We start from the raw sequence: 23,120 nt of genomic DNA, 5'->3' as shown, positions 1-23,120 counted from the left end.
AGGCAGAGCAAATGTTCTCCCCTTCTTCCTCCCTGCCGTGCTCTACAAGGGCAACACCGAGATCAAGGAGGAGTGAATGGAGTAGTGCCCCCTCTATGAATGGATTGTAAAAAAAGGCAGGCTGCTGAGGGCTGGCTGAGGGCAGACTGAGAAGGCTGGAGTAGAGCCCCATTTGCCCAGATGGATCAACCTCCACTGACCCCACAACTCTGTCATACAAATAAAAGGATCCAGTCTGCCTTTCATCCAGGGCAGGTCTCCCTGTGAACTGCCCCCAAATGCCCTTTACCTAGTTATGCCAATAGTTGTTTCCCACTGCAAAACACACAGCCCCCCCCCCCCCCGCCATACAACATAAAGCAAAAATGCTGTTGCCAAACTGTTTATAAGAAGGCCTGTAGCTAAGACACTTGTGGGTTATAAAACTCTTCTGAAAAATAAACAAATATCTTTGCAACACATGGTTATTACTTCATTACTAGCCTTAAGCATTCCTTGTTGCTTTACAATAACATTAGAAAGTAGCACTTTCTTTACTGGCATCTTCTTCTTTGGCAATCACTCGTAGCCGAGTAAGACTGTCTTCCATAAACACGGTTTTAACAGTGTGTCCGTAAGTGACTGTGGAGGCCAATTCTGGATCCACACATCCTTCCACAGTGGGGACATTGGTTTCTGGGTGGGAGTTGATCACGGTGTGGATTTGCCAGGCGTGCCTTCCTCTTAGCACGTTTCTCCCTTGTGTCCTGAGTTCGAGTGTCTTCAAAGCCCATGACACCTTTTGGTAAAGGCTGTTCTCCAACTGGAGTGCTCACAGGCCAGTGTTTCCCAGTTGTCAGTGTTTTATACTACATTTTTTTAGATTTGCCTTGAGACAGTCTTTAAACCACTTTTGTTGACCGCCAGCATTACGCTTTCCATTTTTAAGTTCGGAACAGAGTAGTTGCTTTGGAAGACGATCATCAGGCATCTGCACAACATGACCAGTCCAACGAAGCTGATGTTGAAGAATCATTGCTTCAACACTGGTGATCTTTGCTTCTTCCAGTACACTGATATTAGTTTGCCTGCCTTCCCAAGTGATGTGTAAAATTTTTCGGAGACACCGTTGATGGAATCTTTTGAGGAGTTGGAGGTGGCGTTTATAAGTGGGCCATGTTTCACAAGCATATAGTAAAGTTGGCAGTACAACAGCTTTGAAAACAAGTATTTTGGTTTCTCTGCAACTGTCCCAGTCCTCAAACACTCCGCACTTCAGCCAATTTTCAGAAGGGCAGTCAATTTTCAGAAGGACAGTCCACAGGGCATTACGATTTACAGTGTCAAAAGCCTTAGTCAGGTCAATAAACACCATATACAGGGGTTGATTTCATAGAATCATAGAATCATAGAGTTGGAAGAGACCACAAGGGCCATCGAGTCCAACCCCCTGCCAAGCAGGAAACACCATCAGAGCACCATCAGATTTTGCTCTCTGCATTTTTCTTGAAGCTGTCGAGCGGTGAAAATCATGTCCACTGTCCCCCTAGAAGGCCGAAAACCATTTTGGGATTCAGGAAGGGTCACCTCAGATATTGTTACGAGGCGGTTTGCTAAGATCCTTGCAAGAATTTTGCCGGCCGCAGCTAATAGAGAGATGCCTTGATAGTTTCCACAATCAGTTCTGTCACCTTTCTTAAAGAGATTGATAATTTTGGCATCCCTAAAGTCTGCTGGGATTTCTTCACTTTCCCAGATTTTTTCAATGAGAGCCAGTGTGGTGTAGTGGTTAAGAGCGGTAGTCTCGTAATCTGGGGAACCGGGTTCACGTCTCCGCTCCTCCACATGCAGCTGCTGGGTGACCTTGGGCCAGTCACACTTCTCTGAAGTCTCTCAGCCCCACTCACCTCACAGAGTGTTTGTTGTGGGGGAGGAAGGGAAAGGAGATTGTTAGCCGCTTTGAGATTCCTTAAAGGGAGTGAAAGGCGGGATATCAAATCCAAACTCTTCTTCTTCTTCTTCTTGTGAAGTTGTTGTGTAAGTTCAATTCCACCCACTTTGAAGATTTCGGCAGATATCCCATCAGGTCCATTGGCTTTGTTGTTTTTCATTTGGTTAATAGCTGTACACAACTCTCCCAGATTTGGAGATATTGCGAGCTCATCTCTAACTTGTTTTTGCGGAATTTGTGAGAGGACCTCAGCAGCTATGGGGGAGTTGCGGTTAAGGAGATGTTGATAATGTTCTTTCCAGCGCAGTGCAATAGCTTCTTTATCTTTTAGAAGTGTGATACCATCTGCTGAGCGTAGGGGGCATATGCCATGATTTATTGGCCCATAGATGGTCTTTGTGGTCTTCTAAAAACCCAACCCAAACCCCAAAAGTCCCATAAAGGTAAAGGTAAAGGGGGCCCTGACCATTAGGTCCAGTCGTGACTGACTCTGGGGTTGCAGCACTCATCTCGCTTTATTGGCGGAGGGTGCCAGTGTACAGCTTCCGGGTCACGTGGCCAGCATGACTAAGCCGCTTCTGGCGAACCAGAGCAGCGCACAGAAACGCCATTTACCTTCCCGCCTATTTATCTAGCACTTTGACATGCTTTCGAACTGCTAGGTGGGCAGGAGCTGGGACCGAGCAACGGCAACTCACCCCATCACGGGGATTCGAACCGCCAACCTTCTGATCAGCAAGTCCTAAGCTCCATGGCGATCGGCAAATGGTAACGGGGGCAGGATCATGAAATCTGGAAGCCCCTAGTCATCATGAACCAGCACATGGACAGTGGATACAGATTCAGTTGTTCCGACTGAAGGAATGAGGGAGTTGAGCAGCTTGGCAGCTGTATCCATGACTGATCAGCCCTTTTTAGGATCTACTCTGCTCACCCCGAAAAGGGGGAGGGGCTAGAAAAGGTGCCCTAAACATAGTTTGCCTCCCTTTTTCCATAACTGGATTACCTCACCCAGTGGGGTCACCACCTAGAGGTCGTAAAAGACAATTGAACTTTGGAACATGGAATATACGGACTTTGTCAGATAACACAGACAGCGAGCGTCCTGAATGCAGAACTGCCATCATTGCAAGAGAGCTACGATGTTTTAACATCAATATTGCAGCGCTTCAAGAAACTCGAAGGGCAGGCAAGGGACAACTGAAGGAAGAAAAAGGAGGCTACACATTCTTCTGGAAAGGTCTATCTGAACAAGAACATTGAATACATGGGGTAGGCTTCGCCATCAAAAACGACCCTGTGAAGCTCCTGTCAGAAGTTCCTACTGGCATTAATGAGAGACTCTCAACCCTTCGAATAAAGGTCATCAAAAACCAACAGGCTACTATTCTAAGTGCTTATGCACCAACACTGAATGCCGATGAAGACATTAAAGAAAAATTTTACTTTCAGCTGGATACCATCCTATCAGAGATGCCTAAGGAAGAAAAAATTATCCTCCTGGGTGATTTTAATGCAAGAGTTGGGTGAAATTTTGATCTGTGGCCTGGGACTATTGGGAAAGAAGGAGTTGGCAAGAGCAACCAGAACAGAATCGTACTTTTGACGATATGTGCAGCACATAACCTTGTTATTACCAACACACTCTTTCGACAGAAAAATAAATTTAAAACTTCATGGAGGAATCCTTGGTCAAATCACTGGCACCTCTTAGACTATGTTATTGTCCGTGCTAAAGATCGCCGTGATGTGCTCCTTACCAGAGCTATGACAAGCGCCAACGACTGCTGGACAGATCACTGATTAATACGCTCCACAATGGCTATCAAGATTATACCAAGGCGCAAAATGAACACTCAAGCCCTTCAAGATCCCATTAAGCGGGATTGCTTCCAAATGACTCTTAAGGACCTTCTGCTTTCAGAATTCCCTGATAACATCAAGGAACACTGGACCAAGCTAAAAACATCCATTATTGCAACCTGTGAACAAACTATTAGATACCAAACCAAGAAACACCAGGACTGGTTTGATGAGAATGACAGTGAGACTGAACACATGATTGACAAGAAAAGGAAGGTCTTTTAGATCTGGCAAAGAGATAGAAACTATGCCACTAAGAAAAAAACCTATGCCAACGCTAAGGCTGAGGTTCAAAGATGAACCAGAGAACTGAAAAACACCTGGTGGATAAAAAAAGCTCAAGAGATCCAGCACTTAGCCGACACTCATGATGCACAGTTTCTTTACTGGCATAATCCACAATTAACCACAACAGTAAGTAATTTAAGGATTATCCAAATATACAACCAAGAGTTACAAATATCATTTTTTTCATATGAACCAGCTCCCTGTTCAGTGTATTTGATTGTTTAGGTCAGGGGTCCTCAAACTTTTTCAGCAGGGGGCTGGTTCACTGTCCCTCAGACCTTGTGGGGGGGCTGGACTATATTGGGGGGGGAATGAACCACCACGGGGGGAGGGGAGAAAGAGCTGGAGTTGGGAGCCCCCATGGCCACAGTCCCCGCTGAGGGAGGAGGGCCCAAGCGCTACCGCCGCTGCCTCGCCGGCCACGACAAGGGCACAGGCGTGGGGGCGCGCAAAATCGACTAAAAAGACGTCCATAAATAAAAATATTATTGCAGGAGCTGCCGGCCAAACTTTGAGGCGGGCACAGCAGCAGCAACAACAGAGCCACTTGGAATGGAAAGGGAGCTGGAGGAGACTGTGGGAGGAGCACGCACGCGGCCCGGACAGAGAGACAGAGAGAGGAGGTGGGCGTTGCCGAGCAGAAGCCAACCCTCCCTGCCCTCTCGGCATCCCGACAAGGAGGGCAAGTTGAGGTTGGGTGCAGCGTGTAATGTGAGGGAAGCCGAGAGGGCACACGTCTCTCGGGGGAGGGGGGAGTGTGTGTGTGCATGTGTGCATGGTGGAGGAAGCCAGCCCAGCGCCAGGCTTCAGAGGTTCCTTTCGTCGAATGAGGAGGTTGCTGCCGCCGCCGCAGCTACTGACATTGCAACCCATGAAGGCAGTGGCTGGCAGCTGTCCTGGGCTTGGCTCAGCGCAGCCTCTGCCCTCGTTGCCTGCCTGCCAGCCACTCTCTACGCTGCCTGCCACCAGTCCTTACCTACCACTGGTGGAGCAATATTAGCACAATTGGTAAGAAGTGAGCAGTGAGAGCATTGCAGGTGATTATAATGTAAAGTTATCATTGTGGAACAAATCAGTATGGCATTGTTTGTATGTTTCATTTAGGTCTATCTGTGTATTGTTTTACAACTGAATTACATTTAAAAAAACTATCAACTCACATCAAAATGTCATTTTCATTGCTGAAACCTTTTATTAAGAAATAATAAATTAAATATTGGATTTTCTGTGAAAGAATTCATTACAAGGTGAAGTGCAGGAGGAATTCAATGGGGGTTGGGGGTTGGAGGAGAGGCGGAAAAAGAGCTAATTTGTCTGTGGCTAGGGGGCTAATTTGTCTGTGGACGGTTCTGCCAGGGGTGATGAAAGATCACCTAGCTACAGCTCTGCCTGCAATGCAGGAATCTCAACTAAAGCATCCCTGACAGATGGCCATCCAACCATCAGAAAGTTCTTCCTGATGTTTAGTCGGAATCTCCTTTCTTATAAATAGTTCCTTTATTTACAAATATACAGAAGAGCATAAATACAGGAAGAGACATTACCAAAAGAATGAACGTGGAAGGCACAACAGCCAGTTTGTAGCAAAGTTGCACCATCACAGATTATTATTTTGTTGGGAACAAACCTGGATGAAGGAATCATTAAAAGACACATGTAGTGAATTGTCGGCAGACGTAGCTCTACAATAACAGAAGAAGAGTATGTGCAGGATGAGGTCAGTGTCCCATCTAGTCCAGCCTCCTGTTCTCACAGTGGCCAACAAGCAGCGCCTGCAAGCAGGACCAGAGCACAAGAACACTCTCCCCTCCTGCAGTTTCTTTCTACTGATTATTGAACGATTAAATTATTTGTTTTACTTTATTCATTCATTTTGGTCTTATCATTTTTTAATATGGATTTTTATACCTTGCAGATTATTATTTTTCAAACTGAAGATGTTAACTATTTTAATAAATATATGACCAACACTTCAGTCCCAGGTATATTTACTAAAGAGTAAACTCCACTGAATTTAACATAGCTGCACCTTCACTTGCTTTCCATTGCTTTCAAGGAAGTCTCTTATATCCAACATCCCTGAATAATATGCTTGCTTCTGCTATGTTAAAATGTTTACTAGATTTTATATGAAATAGACGAGAGAAACATTTTCACATAAATAAAACTGTGGATTTTGCACCTTGTGTACAATTTTATCCTTTTCAGTTGGTGGCACGCAAACGGTTGAGAGTTCCACCCCCCCCCCAAAAAAAAACCTACCTGACTTAAGAATCCTCCTGTGATTTATTCTGACAGCTACCATATATGAATTGGCCTTTAAAAGGACCATGTCAAATATAAGCAAGATGCTAAAGATAGAACAAAAATAGTGGAACATTGCCAGCACGCCATCCTGCTTGCACACCATGCAACATCCGCAGCATTGGTATTACAAAGAACACAAAGCTGCAGAGGAAAAACCAAGTGTATTACTGTAATCAGAACTTTACTTATTTTAGGAAGTCATGTTTTTCAACCATATTACATTCCAAAAAAACTAAGACGTGTTATGCAAAGCCTTTCTTTGAATACAGTAAGTCTCCTTTATAATTTGCATTTATCCACCTGGATAGCATATGTCTGAAATGGAAATCCCAACATACCCTGCTCAAAGGAAACAAATAATATTTTGGACTCACTTATGCTGTACATCTGCTACAGATACCACTGTAAAAAACGTCTAGCATTCCCCTGGTGATATAATATCATTTATCACTGTCATATTTATGTCTCCACAAGGAACAATATTTCCAATTTATTAAGTTACCTGGAAAACTTGGATTTACGTAACATTCAAGATGTTTGTAGAGAAAACAAGTTGTTTTTATAGGGAAAAGTTAGAAAACTAAAACATTTTCAGAACTTTAATGGAGGGGCTTGATACACATTGGCCTTGTACAGATAATGATAAACAATGGTTTACTGTTACAAGAATGAGGTGCAGTGAGCTTTGGTTTCCCGTGCTTGCCCTATCCCCACTCTGAAATGGCTAAAGCTCTTGCTTCTGTTTTTTAATTCAGAATTTTTAATTGATCTGAACTATGTTCAGTTTTCAAACCATTGTTTATGAACTGGCATGTTTCATCTAACCTTCATTAATATTAACCATAGTTTAGCGTTCAGGTGCTATGCTAAACTGTGGTTAAGCTTCTCTGTATCTCCTCATGGCTGTGCCAGAGAAGGGGAGGGGAGAGGAGCTGTCAGGGACTGACTGGATGAAGAGTGGTGGGAGCCACCAGCCCAAGGAGGGCTCTTAAGATGACACCTTAGAGACCGGAGCCTGGTGGTGGGACACTGAGGAGCACTCAGCAGAAGGGACAATCTGGGAGCTGATAGAAGCAGGAGAGCTAAGTGATCAAGGGGATCAGAAGAAGGAGGGCCTTGCAAAGACAGGATTAGAAGCTGAGAGTCACAGCATGCACAGAGACAGTCCCAGTTCTGCTGACTGCCCTTCCCCCCCGGCTCTGCTTGAGGAGGAGCCCCCCCCCCCTTGATGCAGCCTTTGTCTGCTTCAAGGATGAGTGGTTAGAGGAGAAGGGTGGGCCTAGATATTTTTGTAAAGAAGCTGGTAAAATGCGGTCTTGACTATGCTACCACTCAGTGGATTTGTAACTGGCTGACTGACCGAACCCAAAGGGTGCTCATCAATGGTTCCTCTTCATCCTGGAGAAGAGTGACTAGTGGGGTGCCACAGGGTTCTGTCTTGGGGCCGGTCTTATTCAACATCTTTATCAACAACTTGGATGATGGACTCAAGGGCATCCTGATCAAATTTGCAGATGACACCAAACTGGGAGGGGTGGCTAACACCCCAGAGGACAGGATCACACTTCAAAACGACCTTGACAGATTAGAGAACTGGGCCAAAACAAACAAGATGAATTTTAACAGGGAGAAATGTAAAGTATTGCACTTGGGCAAAAATAATGAGAGGCACAAATACAAGATGGGTGACACCTGGCTTGAGAGCAGTACATGTGAAAAGGATCTAGGAGTCTTGGTTGACCACAAACTTGACATGAGCCAACAGTGTGACGCGGCAGCTAAAAAAGCCAATCCAATTCTGGGCTGCATCAATAGGAGTATAGTATCTAGATCAAGCGAAGTAATAGTGCCACTGTATTCTGCTCTGGTCAGACCTCACCTGGAGTACTGTGTCCAGTTCTGGGCACCACAGTTCAAGAAGGACACTGACAAACTGGAACGTGTCCAGAGGGGGGCAACCAAAATGGTCAAAGGCCTGGAAACGATGCCTTATGAGGAACGGCTAAGGGAGCTGGGCATGTTTAGCCTGGAGAAGAGGAGGTTAAGGGGTGATATGATAGCCATGTTCAAATATATAAAAGGATGTCACATAGAGGAGGGAGAAAGGTTGTTTTCTGCTGCTCCAGAGAAGCGGACATGGAGCAATGGATCCAAACTACAAGAAAGAAGATTCCACCTAAACATTAGGAAGAACTTCCTGACAGTAAGAGCTGTTCGACAGTGGAATTTGCTGCCAAGGAGTGTGGTGGAGTCTCCTTCTTTGGAGGTCTTTAATCAGAGGCTTGACAACCATATGTCAGGAGTGCTCTGATGGTGTTTCCTGCTTGGCAGGGGGTTGGACTCGATGGCCCTTGTGGTCTCTTCCAACTCTATGATTCTATGATTCTAGAGCTTAGTTTCAGCAACACCTTCATTAAGATGCTGGACACTGCTGTATCGTTGTTTCTCTGCTAATAAAAAGCTAATTGCATTCCATATCTTCTGTGTGTGTGTCCTGCCCTGAGAATGTCCTGGCTCATTGATAGCTCCTTGACAGCAGCATTGTTTATGCAGTGATGACCCGGATTTTTTCTAGGCACTGAAAAAAGCTATTCTATTTTTTCTGATTTCTATGCGTATGGCATACTGAAGATACAGGGTGCTCATAAATCCTGGAAGTAACAAGGTAACTAAAATATATTTACTTTCTTTTAATTTACCAACTTCAATATTTTGCTTTCCCCTACCCACACTCTATTTTAACAGAAGTGGATGAAATATCCAGGCATAGTAGCCCTTCCAGAGTGGATAAGGTAGGAAACTTAGAGGTAAATTTTTCCATTTATTTTTTTAAAATGCTGGCCATCTTTAAAGTTTTTCTTCTTCTTCTTCTTTAAAAAACCCTCTTTTTTGACAGTTAGATGAAATTTTGAGGGGAGGAATCCTGTAAGATTTCTGGAGGATGGTTGTAGTGGTTTGCCCACAAGACCAGTCTTTTTAGTTTGGGTTGGGGGGAAATTGTGTAATCTTCCCAGTATTTTATAGGGAAGAGGTCTGAAAACAGGAAACAGGAGAGAGGTGCCCCCAGTAAGAAACCTGCCAAATTTCAGACAAATAGGTCAAAGGATTTTTGTACAAGGTGTCTTAAAGTTGTTCTGGGGGTAGAACAACCAAAAGAAGTTCGCTTGCTTCCCTGTGGTTTTTGTTTGTGGGCACACATTCAGCCAGACAGAGGAGATTTATGCTGAACAGGATTTTGTAAGAATATATTGCTCTAGTAAGATGACCCTTGTTGTTGTTGTTTAGTCGTGTCCGACTCTGCGTGACCCCATGGACCAGAGCACGCCAGGCACTTCTGTCTTCCACTGCCTCCCGCAGTTTGGTCAAACTCATGCTGGTAGCTTCGCAAACACTATCCAACCATCTCGTCCTCTGTCGTCCCCTTCTCCTTGTGTCCTCCATCTTTCCCAACATCAGGGTCTTTTCCAGGAAGTCTTCTCTTCTCATGAGGTGGCCAAAGTATTGGAGCTTCAGCTTCAGGATCTGTCCTTCCAGTGAGCACTCAGGGCTGATTTCCTTAAGTATGGAGAGGTTTGATCTTCTTGCAGTCCATGGGACTCTCAAGAGTCTCCTCCAGCACCATAATTCAAAAGCATCAATTCTTTGGCGATCAGCCTTCTTTATGGTCTAGCTTTCACTTCCATACATCACTACTGGGAAAACCATAGCTTTTACTATACGGACCTTTGTTGGCAAGGTGATGTCTCTACTTTTTAAGATGCTGTCTAGGTTTGTCATTGCTTTTCTCCCAAGAAGCAGGCGTCTTTTAGTTTCGTGACTGCTGTCACCATCTGAAGTGATCATGGAGCCCAAGAAAGTAAAATCTCCCACTGCCTCCATTTCTTCCCCTTCTATTTGCCATGATGTGATGGGACCAGTGGCCATGAGCTTGTTTTTTTTTTGATGTTCAGCTTCAGACCATATTTTGCGCTCTCCTCTTTCACCCTCATTAAAAAGTTATTTAATTCCTCCTCACTTTCTGCCATCAAGGTTGTGTCATCTGCATATCTGAGGTTGTTGATATTTCTTCCAGCGATCTTAATTCTGGCTAGGCATTCATCCAGCCCAGCCTTTCGCATGATGAATTCTGCATATAAGTTAAATAAGCAGGGAGACAATATACAGCCTTGTCGTACTCCTTTCCCAGTTTTGAACCAATCAGTTGCTCCATATCCAGTTCTAACTGTAGCTTCTTGTCCCACATAGAGATTTCTCAGGAAACAGATGAGGTGATCAGGCACTCCCATTTCTTTAAGAACTTGCCATAGTTTGCTGTGGTCGACACAGTCAAAGGCTTTTGCATAGTCAATGAGGCAGAAGTAGATGTCTTTCTGGAACTCTCTAGCTTTCTCCATAATCCAGCGCATGTTTGCAATTTGGTCTCTGGTTCCTCTGCCCCTTCGAAATCCAGCTTGCACTTCTGGGAGTTCTCGGTCCACATACTGCTTGAGCCTGCCTTGTAGAATTTTAAGCATAACCTTGCTAGCGTGTGAAATGAGTGCAATTGTGCGGTAGTTGGAGCATTCTTTGGCACTGCCTTTCTTTGGGATTGGGATGTGGACTGATCTTCTCCAATCCTCTGGCCACTGCTGAGTTTTCCAAACTTGCTGGCATATTGAGTGTAGCACCTTAACAGCATCATCTTTAAAAATTTTAAATAGTTCAGCTGGAATACCATCGCTTCCACTGGCCTTGTTATTTACAGTGCTTTCTAAGGCCCATTTGACTTCATTCTCCAGAATGTCAGGCTCAAGGTCAGCAACCACACTACCTGGGGTGTACGAGCCATCCCTATCTTTCTGGTATAATTCCACTGTGTATTCTTGCCACCTCTTCTTGATGTCTTCTGCTTCTGTTTAGGTCCTTACCACTTATGTCCTTTATTATGGTAATTTTTGTACGAAATGTTTCTTTCATATCTCCAATTTTCTCGAACAGATCTCTGGTTCTTCCCATTCTTCTTGTCTCTCCTTGCTATTTTTTTGAAATCTGCATTCAATTTCCTGTATCTTTAACTATCTCCCTCGCATTTTGCTTGCCTTCTCTCCCCCGCTATTTGTAAGGCCTTGTTGGACAGCCACTTTGCTTTCTTGCATTTCCTTTTCATTGGGATGGTTTTCGTTGCTGCCTCCTGTATAATGTTGCGAGCCTCCATCCATTTGTATTAGATAGAGCAGGAATGTCCAACAGGTCGATCGCGATCTACCGGTCGATCGTGGGGTGTCCGTGGTCTATCTTGGGACCCCGATCCCCTCCCCCCCCCAAAGCACAATAACGTTGGCTCATCCTCCCCCCCAAAATGATCAACAACTGCCAGTTTTTTAACAGTGGGAGTAGATTGCAGTGTCTTGGAAGCTGGACATCCCTGAGATAGAGTAACCATCTATCATTTGCAGGTGCCGTCAATTTTCCCCCACAAGGTGGGTAGGGATATGGAGTCAAAGTCTATAAAGGTGGCATTATAGAGAGGTTGTATTACTAGAGGAATATTTCTTAATCAAATGACGTAATACGAAACATTAATCAATGGTAGATCGCCTTTCCCTAAACCCAGCTTTTTCGTCTGCTAGAATGTTCTCTTGTTCCAGTCAATCCAAGAGTTTCCTGTGTTTTTTTGCATAGAGCTTGCTAATGGTGTTAAATAGACAAATTGCTCTGTAGTTTGCCGGATTGTTTTTTTAACCCTTTTTCGAAAATGGAAACTATGACTGCCAACCCCCAATCTGAGGAAGCCTGTCCATACCAACAGATGCAAGTAAAGAAAGAGGCCAGTACAGGAGCCTAGAAGTCCAAATTGCTTTTAATAGCTTTTTATATTTTAGTGGTGGTTCTTAAATGACAGGGAGGCTGATGTGTATCCCTGCATCCTTGGGTGGTAGGCAGTGTTTTGCTTTTTGCATTTATTCCTAGAAATAATGAAAATGACCACACTGATCTTGTGGCCTAACCAGTATCTTGTGCCTGCTCTGCTGCTGGTCTCAGGTTTTCGCATAGCCCAAGGGCTCTGTGATCCTTATGAGCCGCAGAAAATTCAGATGGCAGCAATTCCTCTTGCCCCCATAGTCTATCTTAAGTTCTCACTTCTGATCCCAGCTCTCAACTGGGAAGTAACCAAACTACCCCCTGCAAAGGTACTAAGTCCACAGGACTGCAACACTCTCTTGCCCTGACATTCCTGGGACAACCAGCAATCTGTATAGTCAACCACATAACAAGACCATTCTCGAAGTAAAAACAAGTCAAATAGCACCGCGCCTTTGTCCTTGTCTCAGCCCTCTGATGTCATCCCTTCAGTTAACCTGCTGCACTTCTGCAGCTGGTTTTAGAAAGTCCTTGGGCTAGCCAGGACTGCCCACACAGCTCTTGGAGCTGCCTCCTCCAAGCTACAGGTGTGGAGAGTCAATGATTCAGTAGCAGCAGGCAAGGAGTGGTTCCCCCTAATTCTGCAACAAGTCCAGCCAGTAAGGACTCACACAAAAATACAGGGGAAGGATAAGTAAGACAAGTTATAAAAAGCCTCTCTCAGGAGCTAAGGCATGATCTAACTTAAGATTGTTAACAATAGTGGTGCAGCTGTATAGAAGTAATAATAATAGTGATAAAAAATAAAAATGTGACCAAAATGTATTGGTCAGTGCTTTACTGCTTACAACAGGGTGCTCTTGCTTTCACAGTAATAGCACTGGAGTCCAGTAACAGGTAAGTGCATGTGAAATTAACTAACCTGACTGCTTTGTCTCTGTTCTTCAACTGCATCTGCAATTGCTTGAGCAATCCTTTCCTGATCTTTGTTTCTCTCTGCTTGCCATAGTTCCTTTTCTTCTACATGGAGTTTTTTCATGTTTTCTCTTTCTGCTTTTACTGCTGTTACAATGGCAGCTTCCAGCTCTTCTTTTTCAATCTTCAAATCATATAAAGGGAAATTAAAAATAGTTTTATCTATTTATTCAGCATACACACAGATACACAATGTTGCATAGGATTCCTAAGTCTAGGCACCAACAATAAATATTCTCCCAACCTTTCTTCTAGCCAGAAGGAAAGATGAGAATCTCCCTCACTGGTGGCAAAGCTTGAAGACTTTTGGAGGTAGAACTGCCCATCTGACTCCAACAAAGCTTGTCTGCCCACCAGCTAACCACAGTCAGCGTCACTCCCCCTCAGCCAGACTGTTGTTCCTCCTCTACAGAGGCTGGGAGCACTGGCCCTAGCACCTCATGCCAAGAAACAGGGACTGAGAGAGAATACAATCCCGATAGACATACTGGCTCAATCAGCCCTTCTGAAGAGAGAGAGAAAAATGCATGCCCAGAGCACAAGGAATACCAGAATTTACAGATTAAGGCTGTGACACTCATGCCTAGCTCTCACCTTTAAATGGCAGGGTGTCCCAAATTTTTGGATGCACACCTTGGGCTGTGCATGGACCCCTCAATCCAATTTGGGGCTTTATTTAGCAATTTAGATCAGCCCCAGGATGATCTGAACCCAACTGGATCCCAGGATTCGGACTGTGATTTGGAAATGCAATTATTAGGAAACTGCATTGACTTGCATTGAAAAACCAAAACAACTAACTTTCTTGTTTTTAGAAGATTAACTCTCAAAATTTGGACACAACTCTCAATTTAATCTTAAGTCACTGATTCAGTTTTTTGGCTGGGCCAGGAGGAAAAAATAACTAGCAATTCCAAATTTCAGACATTGTTCACCTTCTACTCAATGGTTCTCACTTCTGAGTAGATATGCACAGGACTGTGTAGTTTAATTTTTTTTAATTACTTTATTCTCATGCCAACAATATTCCATACAGAATAACCATAAAACAGTTCAAAAGGTGATTTCATCAAGTCTTTCTGCAAGCCGAGGTACCTTTGCAGAGGCTGCCAAAGCTTCCTTATTGCTTTCCCTCTCGCTCTCCATGCATTTTTCCAGCATGTTCTGCAAATACAATACAAAGTAAAACATATTAAAGTGTAAAAATACAAGTGCTTAGTTTGTTATTAAATTCATTATTTTATAATAACTGGGCATTTCCTTTGTAAACTTCATATTGACTTTTAAAACTTATTATACATAATACCAAGTGAATACCAAGTTATGAAGGAGCATAAACCTAGACTGGATTAAGACTGCATTACTGCAATGTACTCTGTGTGGCGTTTCTTTCGCATTTGACCTGGAAGCTGCAGTTAAGTGAAGAACGCTGCAGCACGACTGCTGACAGGAACGAGAGCCTGTCAACATAGAACACCTGTGCTTAGAGATCTGCACTGTTTGCCGATTTGCTACCAGGCCAAGTTCAAGGTGCTACTATTAGTATATAAAGCCCTCAACAACTTGGGACCACCTTACCTACGAGACCGCTTCGATCGGTGGAATTGGCATTACTACAGGTGCCACATAATACTGGTTCCACATTTGTAAGAACTTGATCATTTAGTGTGGCAGCACCTGCAATATGGAACTCCCTGCCTATTAAGATTAAACGGGAGCTGAGAAGAGCAGGCGCCTTTGCTCTGCTGTTTCCTGTGCCTGCTAAAAACATTCTTGCTTAATAATAATAATAATAATATTTTTTACTATTATTATTATTATTATTATTATTATTATTATTTTATTTATACCCTGCACTTCCCGGTTCAGAAAACCAGGCTCAGGGCGGCTAACAACAAATTTAAAACACTTAATTGTAGAAGCAGCATAAAATACAGTATAAAAACATGAGTAACAATAAAATTCAAAGTTCAAAAATCAATTTGGGGAAAATCCATCTAATAAGCATTAGATAGTCACCAGGGCTAGCTGGCTGAATTAGTCCTACTTGGGCCAGCGAGGAGACATGGGGAGAATTAGCTGTGGGGGTCCCAGAGCGGGTAATCTTCATAAAAAGGGGAGGGGGGTGGAAGGGGAATAAAAGATCAGGCTGAATTCAAATTAAAGGCCAGGCAGAATAGCTCTGTCTTACAGGCCCGATGGAAGGAGGTTAAATCCTGACAAGCCTACCCAGATGCTTAGAAGGTTGAAATAATTTTATTCTGTTTTAGTATTTTACCTTTTGTATGTTTTAAAGTAGCGTTGTTATTTTTTGTGATTTTATTGTCTTATCTTTTTGTAAGCTGCTTTGAGGTTGTTGTTGTTTTTTACAATCAAGAGGTGTATAATTTTTACTCAATAAACAACTAAATCAAATAACCCTACCCTCTAAAGTCCCATTTCCCCTCATGTGCAGTCATCAGCCCTAAGGAGAGGTGCAAGGCATGAACTTTGTTCTAGATCCTAGAGCTTTGATGTGGCCACAGAACACAATTTTCAGTCCCAAAGGGGACTGAGGAGCACAGTAAATGTTGGCAAGGGGGAAATGCCTAAGGTGAAAAGCCTAGCCTATGGCTTTTGTTTTTTAATTTTATTTTATTTCAGGGTTAAAAAACAAACAAACCCAAAGGATCCCCCCAGTAAGATCAGCTAAATAAATATAACCTTTTAAACCCTCTGTCTTCTCCTCTCCCACTCAACAGAAAAAACAAAATAAAAGGGTAGGGTGGCATAGCCTAGCCTATGGGGAGGTTTTCCATTCCTGAAGGGGTGTTGTGGTTCTGGACTGTCAGGCGTTAACACTCCAGGAGCGTTCTTATTGACTGGGTGCACGGCCCACATGATCCGAGCATTTTATTCCTTTGATCTGCGCTCTGTGGGGACTGAGCTCTCTCTGAAGAGCAGTCTGTCTGAGAATGTGAGCAAGGTCGTTTCGTTTTTTGTTAAGAGGCAGAAAGCTGCAAACATGCAGCTAGATTCTGTAGGTTTTTCTTTTCTGTTTTGAATGCTTCTAAATAAAGAGTTTTAGATTAGAAGCACTGGTGTCGACCTGAGTTATTGAGGACACCACGTCGACACAGACAAGCCATTTTACGCTGCGTGTGAACTATGCTATTACCCGGCAACTGGAGAGAGTGGCAGCTCACGGAGTGGAAGTGTGTGGGCACCACTGGAAGTTTGTCGGAGTGGCAATAAATCAAATTTATTGCAGGTCCATTGCAGCAGACTCAGTGGGTCAATAGATATACGACCCAACAAACTTTAACAAAGGGTCTTAGTGAAGGAAGGAAGATCTGGAGGGAGGAGAGATAGGACTTGAAATAAGAGATAAAATAGTGGACAGAAAGTGTAAAATGCTAGCATTGCTTAAAAAACCCTTTTGAGAAAAATGCATTTCCTCAGCCCATTTTATGCAGAGGAGTCTTCCACCCCAAACAAAAGATTGCCTGCACTCCAAAAGCACCAAATAAATGTTATTTGTTCTCAGCTCTATGTACCTCAAATGATACTCTACTACCACCAAGCAGGGGTTGCCAATATTTTTGGACTTGCGTGTTAATTGCAAATTGGAGAAATTATTGTGGGCAAAATGCACTGAAACACCACAATCACGCACACATCAGAACCTATTCTATTGCCTGCCACAGGGTGCTTCTCTCAAGGCCAATTTTACCGGGGGTGGGGGGTGGGCACCAGGGAAGTTTTCTATGGGTACCTGCAGGAAATCGTTGACCCCTGGGTTTAAAAAGCTTTAAAGTTTGTATATACAATGTACCTTATATTTTTGTGATTGCTGCAGCAAAGATTCTTCTGTTTTTTCTTCTAACACTTTGTGCTCTTTGTCCAACATATCAAGCAACCTTTGATGCTATAAAAGAAGAGGATCATATGCTACGACTCTTGCAACCGCATTAGTGGCAAATGAGAGCTGGTAAAAGGAACAGGTTGTTACAGATAATATTTAACAAATGTAGACACATATATAGGTTCTGTGTGTGTACTAAGCAGCAGTAAAGGGAAATTGCAGGTTATATGAAATTATACTGATACCTTGTCATCTGCTGTGTGTGCACAACTTCATTTTTATGTAGTACATAGAAACAAGATCAGTGACTCCACTAGCATATGCAGTAAAAATGGTGACAATTCACTTGTATTGTAAGTATTTAAAATATGGATTTAAAAAAGACATTTCAATTTAGTCTGTGCTTATTTTTACCATTGTTTATTCCAATAATTTATATCCCACCTATTATCAGAAACTATATTTTTCCATTCACAATTTTAAAAATGATCACTGAAGCTAGCATAAATGATATATGGAGCTGCTTTTTATAAAATATTGTATATGTAATTAAAAACACACCAGAACTAAAATGTATTTACTGTTTGATGGGCAATGATGGGGCCAAATGGCTTTCCCTGAGGAAAAGTGCAGTGTGTGTGTCTAATTTTCATGACAAATGGTGAGGAAGGGGGTCTCTTCCCCTAACTTTCACTGTGCATGCTTATCACTTTCTCCCAGCCTGGCTCCGATATCAAGTGAGCTAAAGCAAAAGTGCAAGGGCACGGGGAGATAAAGACAAGATGGGCATTGTTCAGCTCCCCTCATCCATATGCCCCTTCTACAATAAAAATTAAACATCCCCCGCCCTTGATCTGCAAACAGTGGATACAAGAACATCCATTTGTGCCTCCTAAGCCCGTCCCTAGAGAGCCAGAACAGATGTTGCCAGAGCCAACAAATATGTGAAAATAGTTGCTCACAAGTCTACTTGTGAGCAAGTGCAACATCTCTTTTAGGTTCACATGGGGATATGACAGCAGCTGCTACTGCGCTAAGAAAAACTGCACAATCTATTAATATAAAAATAATAAAACTTGAAGTTTTTTCTAATCACTGATGTAGCTTCCATGAGGCCATGCTTTCAAGTGTAAATTTTAAAAGACAAAAGCAAAGGGGGATGTTTTTCAAAGTAATATCTGCAATGGCTCTGAATATGGATATCAAAGATGACAAAGAACAGTTAGTTCTAAAATGCACACAAGTGTGTCCCTTTCCCATTAAACAATAAGGGTGGCCCAAGAGGTTTTAAAGATTATTGACTATGTTGTTCAGTATAAAGTATGTAAAATTAACTGAAGAGATTTACAGACCATCTTCAAGAACAGGTTTTGCTCAGAAATTTGGATAAAGGCCTGAATAAACCACCATAACTGTTTGCAATGCTTTTGCCCCTCTGGCTTTCTCAAGACATCTTCCCTGGCCTTGATCTCTAAAAGCAGGATCCTCTACCAACACACTTAAAAAAACCTTAACATCTGTAGGGAGAAATTAAGGAGTTTTAAGTAAAATATTTTGGGAAACTGTTTGCTATGTACAGACAGGAAACATTTGCTAAAATAATTTCAGTCAGTTCCTACAGAACGTTTGTGTAGTGGGTGGAATGGGGAGGAATTCGACACATAAGCTTAACTGGGTTTGGAAAACCGATTTAGAAAAGTATTTCTTGAAACTTATCAATACCTATCTGAATGAAGACCTCAGCTTAGTGTCAATTGCAATACAGTTGCTATATTTCTGTTATTTTGCTACCCCGAGTTTGGGAAATGCAGTTCATCTACATACCTGAATATTTTATTTAGGAGTTTCTCATTGTTCTCAGTATGATATTAACAAAGACAGTATCTCTGACACAGCAGTTTGTGAAGTTTCAATCCTAAAAATGTGGTTATTTTGTTCAGGAAGCTTACGATGTTTACACATCAATGGTTTCCCTGACAAACTAATAAATTAATGAGAAATGGAGACAGGACAATTATACCTTATATTGTGCCAGTTATTTATTTACACACTTTTGGCTGTGTAATTGGCCCTTATTAGGAAAAGGGTCCAGGAGACGGAAATGCTTTCTCCAGGCCTCTGCTACCTAGGAATCCAGAACCATCAACCACCAAACCTATGTATGCATTAAATAAAAGTACTGTATTTTTTGCTCCATAAGATGCATCTGACCATAAGACGCACCTAGTTTTTAGAGGAGGAAAACAAGAGAGAAAAAAATATTCTGAACGAAACAGTGGGTGTATGATTTTTGCGGTTCATGCTGTGGCCACAGACATGATATGTGATTTGACGGTGACTTTGGGGTAGCCCAATGCAAAAATCCTGAGAATCCATTTGGATCTGTGCTTTGTAACCACATTTTTGCACCATTGCGGCCCCACAAAACAGTGGATGCGTGATTTTTTTAGTGCAGGCTGTAGCCATGGACATGCTATGTGATCTGATGGTGAATTTGGGGTGACCCAATGCAAAAATCCTGAGGATCCATGTGCTTTTACCTCCCCCCTCCCAGGCTGCCTCCTTTATCTCTAGAGTCCCTTATCTTCCTCCTGATCGCTTGCTGATCAGATGATCAGCTGCTTCCTTTCAACACCCCCTTCCCTCTTGTTTGCGTTAGTGTCTTTTCCTTAGCTGGAGCAGTTTTTTGCTCCTCCTTTTCTTCTAATTTCTCTCCTCATTGTTTTAGTATTCCTGTCTCCTTTCCTTTACCTCCCCCCTCCCAGGCAGCCTTCTTTATCGCTAGCATCCCTTATCTCCCTCCTGAATGCTTGCCGATCAGCTGCTCAGCGGCTTTGTTCCAACACCCCCTTCCCTCTTTCTAAAAAAAAAAAGCACAATCTGCTTTTTGCCCATGGGCAATTTGGCTCCAGGGACCATGCATTTGCTCCATAAGACACACAGACATTTCCCCTTACTTTTGAGGAAGAAAAGGGTGCGTCTTATGGAGCGAAAAATACGGTAAGTACTTAAAGACATCTGTCATCTGCAGATGAATGGCTGAAGTGATGTGCATTACAAGGCATAGCTGGGGATAGTAGAGCCTCAGAACTGTAGATTTGGAAGGTACCCCAAGGGTCATCTAGTCCAACCTCCTGCAATGCAGGAATCACAACTGAGAGTAATGGTTTGGTCTCTTTCAAAAGGTCAGTCACTGAGCAAAGAAGCAATTAAGGGAAACCTGCAGGGAGTAGGGGTAGTCATAGCTCACAGAAAATCCAGCTGCACAAAGGACTTTCTTTCATCCATCCTGAATCTTCCAATGCTCAACTTCATTGGATGTTCATGAGTTTTATTGTTAGAGGGAGAAAAGCTTTTATAAACGTCTAATAAACATCTTTTATAATTCTATGTCTTGCATAATTTTATAAATGTCTACTGTGTCACCTCCTACTTACCTTTTCTCTAAACTCAAAAGTCCTGAACGTTGCCACCTTTCTACACAGGGAAGTCGCTCAATCTACTCATTACTATAGTGACAAACTTCACGACCCCAAGCCTCTATCGTTTTATGAACTTTAATTCAGAAGCTGAGCTCTCAGCTTGCTAACTCTCATGTTCTTTAATTCCCCCCTCATAAAAATGAGAAAGCGCTCCATTTTTTTTAAAAAAAACAACCCACATTGCTGTTTCGAGACTACACCACCTTCCTTATTCTGTACATTTCTAGTGATTCTCCCCAGTGATCTAGAAGCTACAAGCAAGGCTCCCTTCTCAAGTATCACAAGCAAACACAGTATCCTACCACTATGCTGAACAGCTAAGAGGCTCCTGGGAGGCCAGAGAGACACTGCTGGAACAACTCTTGGGTTGGGGTAACTAGCTAAAATGTTTTAAACTGTTCTAATTTTGGTTCCCCTGTTTTGTTTTTGTCATTTAGTGTTGGCTAAATGTTTAGTTGAGGTTGGCAGTTATTTTAATTTGGGTAACTGTAAACTGTTTATTGTTGTTGTTGTTGTTGTTGTTGTTATTAATATTATTAGTTTCTATTGATTTATTGGTTTGTTTCTTGCTTGTATAGGGTATTTTTTAATGTTTGATGTTTTGTTGTGACTTTATATATGTTGTAAGCTGCCCAGAGTGGCTGGGGCAACCCAGCCAGATGGGTGGGATATAAATTTAACCACCACCACCACCAGCAGCAGCAGCATTAGGATCAGGACAAGTATTAGTCACTTCCACGATAAAATGCCTGAACACAGGACTGTGCTACTTTAATATCTCAATAATCAGAGTGTGAATGAACTTTTTGCCAGATGACACCACCACTGAATTGAAAAATTCCCCTGTAAGTTACACTTGATATGAGACTGTTGCTGAAAAGTGTTCCATGTCATGTACTCCATCCTCAGTCTAGTGTTGGGGGACGCTTACCTGTGTTGCAATTTCCTAGGCCCCTTGACATTCTTCCTGCTGTTCCCCCCCCCCCAAAAAAATAACCTTTTGCACAGGACCATAGGCTTTTTTTGGGGGGGGGGGAGTACCATTCCTGTGAATGGGGACTTTTTGCAAACCCTTTTTTGCTGCAGGGAGTGGGGGAAGAATTGATGGAGAAAGGGAGATAGTTTAAATGATTATGTGGATGATGTGCAGATGTTTGGAATGACAATATGGATGGATGGTGTATAGACAACTCCATATGTATTAATGGGGGAAGAACAGAGGTGGCTTTGGCACCACCCACTTGTGGCTCTGACACCACTCACCATTGGCACGTAGCCCCCAGAATGTCACCCTCAAGCTGGAAAAGGTTCCTCAACCTTATCTTAAAGGAAGGCAAAACTGTATTTGGATCACATAATTTTTGTCTGCACCTTTGTAAAAATGAAGCTCAAAACAAAAGTTCAGAAATAGGCTACATTTCTTCTGCAAGTAGTTTTTCAAGCAACAGCTACAGATGAAAACTGTTTGATGTAGAGTCAAATATAAATACGGTCTTGCGGTTTTTCATGATTCCTGGTAAAAAAAATCCAGGCAAAGGAAAAAATCTCTTTCCTGGAATGTGAGTCAAAGAAGATAATGTAAACAGATTTTATCATGTTCAGAAGCAGTTACTTTTTTATATTAAGCTTGTGTCTGAAGAATCACAGCAGGTACACAGCTGCATATAGTCGCAGCTACTTCAAAAGACCCATCTATCAAGAACAAGATGAACTGAAATGCAGTACAGAAACTGCTACAATCAAGGTTACAAACATGAAGGTGTAAACGAGCAGGCTGCATACTGTATGTCTAACTCAGTAACAGTTGCTAAAAATATTCCTATTGCACTGAAAAACTATGTAGAAAAGTCAATTTCTCTGGAAAAATGTGTAAGTAAAGCTTCCCTTTGACCACATTAAGTAATCCTTCACATACCATTCATTACATGGCTTCACTGAGCTGGTACATATAAAATGCTGCTCAGTCTCCTGCCACAAAGAGTTATATAAGGAAGGGCATTCTATGGATTCATTAACTCCCCCCTAACAACTCCTCCTCTTTAGTTTTACCACATACATTGTCACAAACTATAAGGAGTGCCAAGATACAGTTTACAACCATGGTTAGAAACAGGTTTGCAAACCCTAATTCCAGTATGAGTGGGGTGGGAGAGCTGAAAAAAAATTCTATCTGAAACCAAAGCGGCACATTGGTTGCCAGATGTGAAATATATTGGCATTCTTTTCCACTCTCCCACCCCACTATATAGACATTGCACTAACCAAGATTAGTTGTAAAACTGAAAGGACAATGCTTGTGTGAAAGTGGAGGATTGAAGAGAATAGGTTTGCTTTTCACCCACCATTCTAGCTGGTTCTGGATTAAGCATCAGCAAACAGACCATTAATGAACTGAAACCGTGTTTGGTTGGGACACTTTGAGCCCTTGCACCTTTTATGTATGGTGCTTTGGATTTCTCATTCATTGAAACAGGGATAGGACTAAGCTGAAAGGCAAGGGTGGGGAACTGGATTCAACCAGTGGGCTGGATCCTTATCTCCAGCATGCCCTGCAGGCAAAGTTTAAAAGGTCGGGGGAGTGTAACCACCT

At 42.6% G+C, this 23,120-nt stretch overlaps 1 protein-coding gene across 18 annotated transcripts in view; it reads right to left on the bottom strand.

The window, feature by feature from the left end:
* Window positions 1–23,120, bottom strand: part of CCDC91 (coiled-coil domain containing 91) — a 160,681-nt gene that overhangs the window by 44,872 nt on the left and 92,689 nt on the right. For 17 of the 18 annotated variants that reach the window (XM_081005536.1, XM_081005537.1, XM_081005527.1 and 14 more), the window contains 3 exons: window positions 17,019–17,111; window positions 14,300–14,368; window positions 13,152–13,328 (listed from right to left, as the gene is read on the bottom strand). In XM_081005536.1, the coding sequence (XP_080861662.1) occupies window positions 13,152–13,328; window positions 14,300–14,368; window positions 17,019–17,111 (339 nt within the window). The remainder of the gene's footprint in view (window positions 1–13,151; window positions 13,329–14,299; window positions 14,369–17,018; window positions 17,112–23,120) is intronic. The other variant, XM_081005530.1, reaches the window with a different exon arrangement.

This window comes from Podarcis pityusensis (genome assembly GCF_964106645.2).
Source record: "Podarcis pityusensis genome assembly, chromosome: 5".
NCBI lineage: Eukaryota > Metazoa > Chordata > Lepidosauria > Squamata > Lacertidae > Podarcis > Podarcis pityusensis.
The sequence above is the reverse complement of the archived record's forward strand: the minus strand, read 5'-3'. Positions and strand labels throughout refer to the sequence as shown.